The sequence below is a fragment of the Aricia agestis genome, chromosome 2, assembly GCF_905147365.1.
Source record: "Aricia agestis chromosome 2, ilAriAges1.1, whole genome shotgun sequence".
NCBI classification, from domain to species: domain Eukaryota; kingdom Metazoa; phylum Arthropoda; class Insecta; order Lepidoptera; family Lycaenidae; genus Aricia; species Aricia agestis.
The window spans coordinates 22,565,025-22,577,963 of record NC_056407.1 but is presented as its reverse complement, the minus strand read 5'-3'; the positions used below and the strand labels follow the sequence as shown (position 1 = coordinate 22,577,963).

The 12,939-nt window shown below is 41.1% G+C and overlaps 1 protein-coding gene across 1 annotated transcript in view; it reads left to right on the top strand.

Moving 5' to 3' along the window:
• LOC121739970 (polypeptide N-acetylgalactosaminyltransferase 2-like) overlaps positions 1-12,939 on the top strand; it is an 88,234-nt gene that overhangs the window by 52,313 nt on the left and 22,982 nt on the right. Inside the window, exons 3-5 of the mRNA XM_042132631.1 lie at positions 4,049-4,147; positions 5,098-5,165; positions 8,806-8,993. Coding sequence (XP_041988565.1) covers positions 4,049-4,147; positions 5,098-5,165; positions 8,806-8,993 — 355 coding nt within the window. The remainder of the gene's footprint in view (positions 1-4,048; positions 4,148-5,097; positions 5,166-8,805; positions 8,994-12,939) is intronic.

Sequence of the window (12,939 nt, the reverse complement as noted above, 5' to 3'; positions counted from 1 at the left end):
GATGTTTCTTTAGTTTCTGAAAAGAATCTTCGGAAGTCTCGTCCCAAATAAACTGTCGTTTATCTTCTGTCAGCCGATGTAATGGCTTGGCTATCTCTGAGAATCCCTTAACAAAACGCCTGTAGTAGGAGCATAGGCCGAGAAATGCCCGCACTTCGGTTTTGTTCTTAGGGGTTGGCCAATTTTGGACTGCTTCTAGTTTCTCCGGGTCCGTCTGAATTCCATCACTGGAGATAACATGGCCGAGATAGTTCACCTTACTCCTGAATAAACGACACTTTTTCGGATTCAACTTTAACTTGGCCCCCTCTATTTTGGCGAAAACTCGTTCTAAGTTTCGCAAATGGTCCTCGAAGTCGCGGCCAACAATGATGACGTCATCCAAGTAGACTAAGCAAGCCTCTCCAACTAAGCCTGCCAGTACACACTCCATGAGTCGCTCAAATGTGGCAGGTGCGTTGCACAATCCAAAGGGCATGACGTTAAACTGCCATAGACCTTTACCGGTGGAGAACGCTGTCTTCTCTTTGTCTTTTGGATGTATTTCCACCTGCCAGTATCCAGATTTCAGGTCCAGGGTCGAGAACCATTTCATGCCACTCAAGGTATCCAGAGTGTCGTCGATTCGAGGTAATGGATAGCTGTCCTTCTTAGTGACATCATTGAGACGTCTGTAGTCCACACAAAATCTTGTGCTGCCATCTTTCTTCTTCACTAATACAACTGGTGAGCACCACGGACTTGCAGACGGTTCAATTATCTTATTCCTTCTCATGTCCTCCAAAAGGCCTTCAACTTCTTTTTCCTTTGCAATGGGTATCCGTCTTGCTCGTTGACGAATTGGGTTCTCGCTTCCGGTATCTATCCTGTGCTGAACCATCGACGTTCTTCCAAGGTCGCCTTCCTGACTGGAGAAGATATTCGCGTGGCGTTGTAAAAACTTCTTAGCTTTCATGCCCTGCGAATAAGTCAGATTACTCTTGCAGTCATCGAGTAGCTCAGTCACTATTCCATAGTTGCTGGTGTTTGCTGAGTCTGAGCCTGTGATCGAACTACACTTTCTCATCCAGACAACTTCCTCGCACTTTCCAATGACCTTTGTTTCCGTCACCTTTGTTCAAGCAGATCTCGCGATCAGCAAGATTCAGAACCCTGACCACAGCGTTACTGCTTCCACTAACAAGGGTTCTCGCCGTCATCAGTTTTTGCGCTGATGTCTTGGTAGGTGTGTCTTCGATCAACACGCATCTATTCAACTTCTTCTTTCCAGCTGGCGGTAGTTTCACCAGCACCCGAGCTTCCGCACGTCCAGGTATTATGACTTTCTTTACACATTCAACTTTCCCGCAGGCGCCTCCAAGGATGAAAATTTCTTCTTCACCACACTTGAAAACTCCGTCAGCGACATTAATTCTGCAGTTGTGCTTCTTCATGAAATCCAAACCCAAGATGCAATCATCCATAATCTCAGCCACGATAACGTCATGAGGGTATGAGGACTCCCCCACATTCATCGTAACTGACATTTCTCCCAGGACGGGTATTGGCTGACCGGAGGCGGTAAGAAGCTGACAGTTAATTCTCCTCTTGTGCCTCCTTGCGGCTTTTATCAAATTTGGGTTCACTATTGTTCTAGAGGCTCCTGTGTCTAGAGTCATTTTGCAGTCCATCCCGTTAATAGTCCCCTGAATCACCAGACTATTCCCGCTACTTGCTTGGGAGACAACCGTTATTGGGGCTTCCTCCGTGTCAGCCAGCACTCGCCCCTTAGTCCTGGCTTTTATTCGTTTCCCTGCTCCCGGACAGGGGACGAAGCCCCTTGCTTCTTCAGCTCCTCCATTTGTTCCTCGAGCCTTTTCATTCTTGCCATCTGGGTCTCCTTCTGCGGGCAGTTGAGCTGAAGATGGCCCCTCTCGCCGCACTTGTAGCACATGGCTCCAAAACTTTTCTTCATGGGAGCCTTGACCTCCTTGACTTCCTCAGAGACCTCGTGGATCTTATGGGTCTGTCGTATGTCACGGCGAACAGCCTCGACTTCCAAAGCATGCGCCAATGCTTCCTTAAGCGAGGTGTGGTGACGAAGCCTCACCGCCGCTCTGACCTCCAGATCCCTGATTCCGTCGACAAATGCTTGCACAATATTCGTGTCGACCATCTTGGCGTCAGCTCCTGGGTGTGCCTTCTTGACGAGTTTTTCAATTTCCAACGCCCATTGTTGTAATCCTTCTCCTGAGCGTTGGACTCTGTCACGAAGTTGAGCACGGAACACGTGCTCCAGGTGTCGCTCCCCGTATCTGGATTCAAGGGCTTCCATCAGGTCTTTGAACCCATTTCCTGTATGTGGCAGTGCCTCCAGAACCGACACAGCTTGCCCTCTGAGTGCAACAGTGAGAGCGGTCAAGCATTGCTCCTCCGTCCATCCGTTTACGGTAGCAACAGTCTGAAATTGCCGACGATAAGCGTTCCAAGAAGTAGTGCCGTCGTACGGTGGCACCTTTACTCTTGGTCCTTGCGCCACACCAGTGACTCCACTAGACACCGCAACTCCCGTAGTTTCTAGGCGCACTACTCTCTTCTGTAGTTCTGTGAATCCGGTTTTCAAATTTTCCACAACCGTCTCTAACCCAGTAACTCGTTCTTTCATTACGTCGACATCTTTACGAAGCTTAGTCACCGTGTCACTGACATCCTTTATGGCCAGAAGCGCTTTCTCTTGGAGGTCCTTTTGTTGCTCTTGAGACTCCTGTAAAGCGCCGAGCTTGCGGTCTTGTGACTCCTGCAAAGCGCCGAGCTTGCGGTCTTGTGACTCCTGCAAAGCGCCGAGCTTGCGGTCTTGTGACTCCTGCAAAGCGCCGAACTTGCGGTCTTGTGCCTCTCGAATCGCTCTGATTTCAGCCCTTTGCAGCTCCATTAATTCAATTAAACTTTCTAAATGAAGGGCCACTTGGGGGGCTGTAGGAGCTACGGGTGGGGCCTGGTGGGCGGGGCCAGTGGGCGTGGCCTGAGTGGGCGTGGCCTGGTGGGCGGAGCCAGTGGGCGTGGCCATGTCCAAAGTGGGCGGAGCCAGAGGGGCGTGGCCAGTGGGCGTGTCCCGGTGGGCGGATCCAGTGGGCGGGTCCTGGTGGGCGTGGCCAGTGGGCGGAGCCATGTGGGCGGGGCCAGTATGTGGGGCCTGTCCCTCAGTGGGCGGAGCTTGGTCCCCAGTGGGTGTGGCCTCCGCAACTCCTCTCTCGGAGTCAATGGCAGCAGCTCGCTGCGCCCTTGTCCTGACACTCCCCTTGAAGTCCTCTCTCGGAGTCAATGGCATCTCCAAATCTCACTTCCGACACCAGTTGTTACGTGCTAGGGTTCGAGGATTTGGAGAGAAAGACCTGGTGACTCTCTTGAAGACTTTATTAACACTGCACTAAACACTAGGTCACAACACTTAGCACTAGGTCCAATCACTAAGCACTATCACTGTCCTAGGTCGTAGCCAAGTCGCAGGTTTCACTGGTTCACTCACTATTGATCACTTGTGTTCACTCCGAAATCGCCTTGATGAAAGCTCGAAACAAACTGACTTGCCGTGCCTGCCTGCGGCTCTTTTTATATGGCGAGACGAATTCCAGAAATTTCCCGATTCACGTAAACAAGTAAACAACCGTGGGAAATTTCTAGGCGGCTCGGGCATGTACCACAATAAAACTGCCGTCCTTGCGATAAGTGCAGTAAGTTGAATTTAATTTAGACCTTATGTACTCAGTCATAAGGTCTAAATTCAAACATGCTAACAAATAAAGGGTAAACACGTAAACAAACACTGGACCTTCCCAGAAGGTTCGAGTATGTACTTGCGCACCACGTGTCCGTATACCATGTACCGTAACAGTATTGATGTTAGCTATCCATTTTTGAAAAAAATATTAGTGAACGCGAAAAAACACAATAACGGACAGTAGGTCGGCCAAAATCGTCATACACCATTGTTTTTTCAAACTACGGATAAAATATCAAAACATACAGGTATTAAGAAGTAATTTTTAATGTCTACCCATTTTCTCCTAAGGTGCCGGCTGAAGAAGTACGAGGAGGACCTGCCTCAGACGAGCGTGATCATCACATTCCACAACGAAGCCCGCTCCACCCTCCTCCGCACCATCGTCAGGTGAGCTCCTATGGCTTCTGATTGCTTGGCACATTAATATTTAAGACTGGGATTTTAGGGTTCCGTTATTATTTTTTTAGATTTCAGCAGATTTTATATGCTTACATTTTTGGAGACAAACCATATCCGATGTCATTTGTTGTTGTGACTCAAAGTATGTCCATATCAAATTTCGTTTAATTAAGTTAAGTGGTTTATGCGTAAAGAGGTAATAGACAGTACACGCATCCGAATCGCATCTTGAAATTAATATTAGTAAGTATGAATTATTATCCCATCAATCCTCAAGCGGCACCCGGCTGTCGTATTACAATTGAAAATGTATTGAGTCTGCGATTCCCACGATCGAGGTAATATTATTACTATTTATTGAACGCAAACTATGGCCCAAGCCTAAAGGCAAAGCTAAACATTAAATAATATTTACTTAATGTAAAGTTACGCCTCTACATAAGTGCTCTGTTTTGTATGAAATTTGGACCACAAATTCCTTACTGATCCTGGGAAATGCGAATGTCGCATACCCTATTATAAATTATAATATCCGCTCTGCATGTTAACATAGATAAATAACAATACTTTAACAAAAAGATATATTGTACTATGTGAATTTTGTCTCAGAACTAAGTTTCTAGTTAACACAATGGAAAGAAAGATTTTCGCCTTTTAATTGTTCGTGTGTTCCCATGACTATATTGTTTCATAACTTTTTGCACATAATAGAATCAAGGTGAAATTTTTCACTTCACTTTGTTTTTTGTTTAAGTAATTTAAAGTTCTACCATTCTACTATTTTAATGCAAAAATCAGCTTCGTTCAGTTTATTTTCTCTAACTAAAACATTATTGTCATGAAGATATCAAACAAAAATAGATAGTATAATTTGGATTTGAATTTCGACAAAAATCGGAGTACCTATAACTGCAGTTCTTAATTGTATTTTTTTTCAGCGTTCTCAACCGTAGTCCGGAACACCTCATCAAGGAGATCATATTAGTGGATGACTTCAGTGAAAATCGTAAGTAGTTCCAATATGATATTCCTAACTATAAGTCTACCAGAATCTGATGGCAAATTTGGATGGCATAATTTCGAAAAATATCCTTGATCATTGGAATTTTTATATTTGCATGTTTCACACACAGAATCAGCCGCTATAAAAAAAAAGGATCAAAAATCAAAATGTTGTATTAATTTAAATTTAATCAATAAAGTCAATGATTTCTTCGAGGACAGCACACCTTGGGAATAGGGTGGCTCCATGCAGGTTACTTTTCTTTTAATTTTGTTACATAGCTGTAAGCCATAACATTGTAATTTTCCATTTTTTTTGCAAAAGATAGCCCCGTGCGAGTTTCTTACGCCGGTTCTTCTCGGCGGGGTAGTTCCCGAACCGGTGGTAGGCAACGTAGTTTCTTCGTTCGACTTTCAAAAAGTGTATCATGATACCAATTTTGAATAAAAAGATATTTTATTTATTTATTCCAATTACCACGGTATTGCTAGAGTCAATTTCTTTTCTCAATTTTTGACATCAGATCCTGGTAGACCTTAATCCGGTACTAACAATATTTTTACTAGCTTTGACCCGTTATAGATAAATACAAGCGATCATTAGATATTGATTTATAATTGCCCATGATCGACGTCGATTGTGAAAAATCAAGAAGATGTAAAATCAGTTAGTTTTTACTATTCATAGGTCAGTGTATTCGTAGGTCAGTGGTTTTTTTTTTATGAAATAAGGGGGCAAACGAGCAAACGGGTCACCTGATGGAAAGCAACATCCGTCGCCCATGGACACTCGCAGCATCAGAAGAGCTGCAAGTGCGTTGCCGGCCTTTTAAGAGGGAAATGGGGTAATAGGGGAGGGAAGGGAAGGGAACAGGGGAAGGTAGGGAGGGGAAGGGAACAGGTTAGGGGATTGGGCCTCCGGTAAACTCACTCACTCGGCGAAACACAGCGCAAGCGCTGTTTCACGCCGGTTATTTGTGAGAACGTGGTATTTTTCCGGTCGAGCCGGCCCATTCGTGCCGAAGCATGGCTCTCCCACGTATAATACCAGTGTTTTACAAGTTTAATCAATAAAGGCAATATACCATCGAGGAAATTGGTTACTAGGCAGTTGACGGACCTACGTCATTTGGTCAGCTTTTGTCAATTCAATGTTAGCAGTTAGCGCTTAGCTGTGATCAGTCGGATGGGTTTGACTTAACGCGACCAAATTACGATCCGCCATATTATGCCCAGGAATCAACTTCTCGAATAGTACATGATAATGATGTTTATGGTTTGACTATTCGATAGACGAGTATATTATGTGATAATAATAATGTGGGTAACTATAATCGTAGAGACTAGAGGTATTATAGTTCTTCGTAGATACCAAAGACAAATAGCACAAACTTTAAACCATGTCACACTTGTAGTTAACTCACCACCAAATCTTTTAAGACTATAAATCTTAGTCGAGTTTGCTTTCTCTGGCGGTTGGCACCAACGGTTAATTGTCCGCAAACGAACAGTTAGCGCATTCTGTGTTTGACAGAACTGCCGTTTAAAAAGTCATTTAGTGCTGAACTCGATTTCATTTTCGCGTTAAGAGCATTATCATCTTTGTTACATTTCTATTCACTGACTTTGTGGGGCCTTTGACTAAATTTCGATATACGTCAAGATATAAGTTATTTTAAGTAAATTTTTTGACAAAAGAATGTTGTCCAATAGGGACATATATAGGTCTACTAGAATCTAATGGCAGAAAATGGAAAAAGAAATTGATGCTACCAATACTAGGGAAATTGGAGCAAAACATTTGATGCTTGAACGTGTTATTTTGTATCATATTTTTTACATTTTGATTTATGGTGTTAACGTTACATTTTAATTTAACCTAATAGGGCCTTTTTTCTAAAACAACTACGAGATCTAAATCGAGATGTAACAAATAAATTACACTTATTATTTTGTGACCCATTGATCAACTTGTTAAATTATTGTGAATGTTCACAACATTGAACATAGTTGTTACTGTGCATGGAGCATAAGAGGGCAAAGGTTCAGCTGGATATTGATAAACAGTTCCACATTATCAATGCAATGAACTACTTTATTGTTGTAACAAATAATAATATGCAACTCCACAATGTCATAAAACCTAGAGCCTATTTAAAAAATTTACTTGAAACGAAATTTCTTATAATATTTTTATACTTATATTTCCTAAGACTAATAAGTCTTGTCAATTCACTAAGCTAAGGGCCTGTTTCACCACTTACTGATAAGTATCGAATAGGCTATCCACAACTTATCTGACAGATAGAGTATGTAGTATCTGATAAGTTGTGGTCTGTGGATAGCCAATCCGGCACTTATAAGTAAGTCGCGAAACAGCCCTTTAGTCAAGCTATAATTAGTTAATACTAATAAATTTATTATTAGTTAATAGTTATTAATAAGTAATAATCATCTTATAGTCTCATACTATTCTGTACGTTACAGCCCCATCTCTATTTGTGCATTAAAGCTATAGTGGTTTCTTAATCAAATTGTCGTAGTTGGTTAGCAACTGCTAAATTTCACAGCAGCATGTGAAAACACACCGACAAGAGGTTACATTACACACAGTCATTATTAAACTTAAAATAATTTGTACGTGTATTGTAGTGTATTGAAGTTTGGTAAGGTTTATGTGTTAAAATGTCCCAGCGAAATGTAAAGCAAAACAAAAGATACTGCAAAGACATTCAATTTATTAGGTTTTAAAATAATCCTTACATAGTAATATAGTTACTTCTCATATGAAGTTTTTACTGTAGATGGAAGAAAGAAAGCAAATTATAAGCAGGCCTTTATAGTTATTCATCTCAAACATTTGATCAAATGTTTGCTGGCTATTTCTAAGGTGGATAATAATTTGCTACATACTACTATTTCTAAGGTTATTGGATAATTATACTATTTATAAAATTACACAGCATTAATTATTATCCGGTACAAGTTAAAAAACAAGTTTACTATTGTACTTACTGTTGAGTGTGAGCTACTTGGACTGTTACTAATAAACGAGATAATAATTATTTTTATTGTCCTTTGAGGTAAAAGGAAACTTGACAATGTCAGAAACAATAAGGACTCTCTTTCTCTTTAGTTCACTATCTTTAGTATGTAGGTATAGTCTCACATGTTATCTCTCTTATACTCAAGAACCTTGCATCATCGCTTATTGTCCGGAAACAAAGTTAGAAAAACTTGAGAGGTGTCAAGGGACACCCGGATGGAACGAAGTTATAAAAAAAAAGAGAGAGAGAAACACGCGCTACCGCACAAGTAACAACTATAGCATTTTTGCTCTAGTTGTAATATACTGACACTTTTCTTTTGTGTTATGTCGTTAAAACTTTTCCGTCTAGCCCCCTTTCGCAACGCGCGATAAAGAACTTCGTTCCAAAAATCTATCATTGCTTCTGCAGTTGGTCACGCTTGCCTTAGCAAGAAATATATTAATTCCTATTAAGTATATCAAGTAGATGCCACGTTTTGCTAGAAGTAAAATTGTTTACCACGTTTACCACCCATATCATTTCATTATTTATCATATTATGTAAAACCGATATCAAATATACAAGATTGCACAATAATTCGTGGTTTCTCTTCAGCGGAAGATGGCGCTGCCCTCCGCGCGATCTCCAAAGTCAAGGTCATCCGGAACACCAAGCGCGAGGGTCTGATGAGGTCCCGAGTGAGGGGAGCTGACCTGGCCACGGCACCCATACTCACCTTCCTCGACTCGCACGTGGAGTGTAACGTGCACTGGCTGGAGCCGCTGCTGCAGAGGATTAAGGAGGTAAGAAGTGCTTCTGTAATCTGCTTTACCAACTATACTTACTAAGTAATAATAATAATATCTATGGACGCTTCACACCACATCAGTCTGGCCCCGTGGTAAGTACCCGAAGGACTTGTGTTACAGGTACCAGACAACGGAAATATGTTTAATCCTACTTATTATAATATTATAAAGGCGAAAGTTTGTTTGGATGTATGGATGTGTGGATGTGTGGATGTATGGATGTTTGTTACTCTTTCACGCAAAAACTACTGAATGGATTTTAATGAAACTTTACAATAATATAGCTTATACATCAGAATAATACATATTATGCTACAATTTTCTTATATTCGACGATTACTCCGCCGTTTGTTAACCGATTTTCATAATTTTTCTTTTGGTATATAGGGTATCATCCCAATTTGGTTTTATATTCACAAAAGTGGTGATCTGATGAAGGATCCGTAATCGAGGGAACTCCTCAAAATTTATAGGGAAACATGTGGAGACTTAGGTTTCGTAAGAAGTATTCTAAGCATATGCTACCAACAAGTAAGATTTTGCACCGAGGTATACCTGGTATACCGTGGTTCGGAAGGTGCTGAGAGAACTACTGATTCTTTATAAATACAAGTTTGGGAGTTTCGGCGTTGTTTTAAGAACGGAAAGCATATGCTACTATGCAAATTACATTCATCATCATCATCATCACTACCATATTATACCATTTCATAGTCTTTTAGATCGAGACTCGAGTTCGTCAAGCGATAATTAAAAAAATCTATACCTACCTAATATTATAAACCTGAAGAGTATGTTTGCTTGAACGCGTCAATCTCAGGAACTACAAGTCCGATTTAAAAACTTATCTCAGTGTTAGATAGATCACTTATCGAGTAAGACTATAAGGTGGGAAAAACGTGGGAAATATTAGAAATTACGAACTACTGGAGCAATTTTATGGCAATATTTGGCACAGATATAGAGTGTGAAGGGACTAGGGACATAAGCTATTTTTTTATGGGAAAATGTACGGTTTCTGTAAAATTCCTAATTTACGCGGGCGAAGCCGCGCGGGACATCTAGTACTTTTATACGAAACATATATTTAAGATTTTTATTATATGATACATAATATTATAATACCTTGAAAACTTTTTGTTCCGTCGGCGGGATTCGAACCCGCGACTCCCGGCTTGAGCTACCAACGCGCTCACCACTGAGCCACAGAGGTCGTCGTAATACAGGCTACAAACTAAAGATGACTACAACGGTGGTGAAATACAGTAAAATGCTGCGTCCAGATGAAACGTGAACGTAACATATTAAATACCTGTGACCTGTGACAGGACACACGGACAAACAAACTTCAGAAATGTCACGATTATAATATATAATAAGGGGGGCCAAAGAGACCGAATCCAATTGGACTGATCTCAGGCCGATCTAGCCGGACTTGTTTTGTGCATTCCCTTCTAGTTTATGCCCATCGATCGCGGAATAACGAGACACAATAGCTTATCTATTGTTATCGCGGTCGGATGCGGCCGCTTAGGGCTTCATGAATTAATTAAAGTGACCACAACCAGGATAACGTTATGAATTTCAATCCCAGGAAAATTTAAACGTTCATAAAACTTTTATAAAAGTTTTATAGTAAGGCTTTTGACTCTATGAAACTATGAGAATGAATAGAACATAATAAACTCTTAATCAACTTGCCGTTATAAAATTTCTTCGTGGAATTTATGTCTTTCGTTTTATCGTTATTTTCGATATCCGTCTCTTTCCACCACAAGAGGACTATAAAATATCGCGATAAAATCGGTTAAACACAAAATCGAAGATGAAAGTTGGGAATAAAATTCTCCGTCGATTTTCGCATTCGTTCAAAGTTATGTTACCTCGAGTGCTCTGTGTTATTTATAATAATATTTATCCTATTATATTCTCAACCTAGAAGTGCTGTGATGTGCAAAATGGCGGTTTGTAGTCAAATGGTGATAACTGATAAGTGATAACACAATACAGGGTGAAAAAGATATTTTTTAACATTTATAACCTATCAAAAACCTTTCATGTAAAATGTTACCAAGACGATCACTTATCGTTTACCCTGTGAAAAAGATCTCACGTTTTAGAGCCAAGCTTCTGAATCTACACGGTCTAACTCTACCGACACTAACTTCAACAAATTCTACTTATCTATATCAGTAAATATGTAGTATGGCTTCGCCATTTCGCTACCGTCGTGGATGTGATGCGAATATTTAGTTTCTGATCTGAAGTAAGGAGATTCTATGAGCAGTTAACCAACATCATGAATTTGCCCATAGAATAATTGAAAAAAAAGTTGCTCTCTCTTTCAGCGCTGCTACTTACACAGCGAACTCTATAAGAGGGACACAATATAGGAACACCCTAAAGTATTATCACTTTGTTATGTTACACCATGTATATTAAGCTTCATGTATATTTTGCATCATGGCGATAATGTATGCAGCCGGCGCGACATCCGTATCGTAATTCCTAGATATCGGCCAGTTACGCAAGAATCTCGCAGTAACTTACGTGACCAACATAAATTGATCTGTCAGGCTGCAGACATTAATTCGCCGTACTCCTAAACTAGAAGTTACACGTTCGCAATTCACAGTAAAGATCTTAACTTTCTATAATTCTCTTTTGGTACTCAATGTCGTACGAAACAGTGATGAGGTTACTGGATACTAAGAGGCTATTTCACCGTCTACTGATAAGTGCCGGATTGGCTATCTATAACTTATCTGATAGATAAGCTGTGGATAGCCATTTTTCGCCTAACTTTCTGCCGCGCACTGTAAAACTCTGAAATGAACTGTCACCAGCAGTATTTCTGGACCTATACGACCTGCAAACCTTCAAGAAGAGAGCGTATTTCCTCTTAAAAGGCCGGCAACGCACCTGCAGCTCTTCTGATGTTGCGGGTGTCCATGGGGGGGCGGTAGGTGCTTTCCATCAGGTGACCCGTAAAAAAAAGATTGAGTATCTGTCGGATAAGTTGTGTGCCTTTATTTAAATACTTATCAGAAACTTTTGAAACAGGCCCTGAGATTTGTGACTGAAGTTCATTTATTCACTAGCACTTTTGAAACGTTAATCTTCTGTATACACGATGACCAATCAACAACGCTATCGAAAAGATAAACTCTTGTCGGGTAACCATAGGAACTGGGCTTTTTAAGGGTAACTAATTAATGTTCTCTAGTCTCTACATTTCACAACTAACATAACATAAGAAAATAGTTTATCGACCATAAACAACCAAGATTTACTATAACTTATTATAACTCAGTCACACAAAGCGACTAATTTTAGTTGGTCGTAAAGAATTCGGGGGCAATGTCGTGGCCTTCACGAGGTGCCAACGTTTTGTGTGTCACTGGTCTAATGACTCATACAATTACGTCCTTGTTTTATTTGTGTGTGAAAATTGGGTTCCTAAAGGAGTGGTTGGCTTTTTAGTAGACTGCAGGATTGATTGATGTGACTGGCGTTGCGGATCCGGATAAAGCCGAACATGGGCCTCATAACACGTCCTACCGAAATCTGTATAGAGCGGCGAGCAGCCGAGGGCACTGTGTCCTCGGCTGAGCACATCCATACAAATCATAGCGAGTGCTAGGCCGAGACCACTGTCTCGCCACTGCTCGATTTGTGTAATCTGAAGGCCTACTACGAAACTGTTTTGAGACTCAAACAATCGAACGACAATGCCGCGTCCTGCTCTACAACGTCATTACACGTTTGTTAGAGCAGGACGCGGCATTCTCTTTCGATTGTTTGAGTCTCAAAACAGATTCGTGGCACGGCCTCAGGCCCATAGTCAGGTTTTTTGATTATGCACCGTATCAGAATTGAAGGGAGTCCGGCTTCAGTAGAGCCTTGTTTGATCAGAGTGACCAACAACGTACAATGCTAA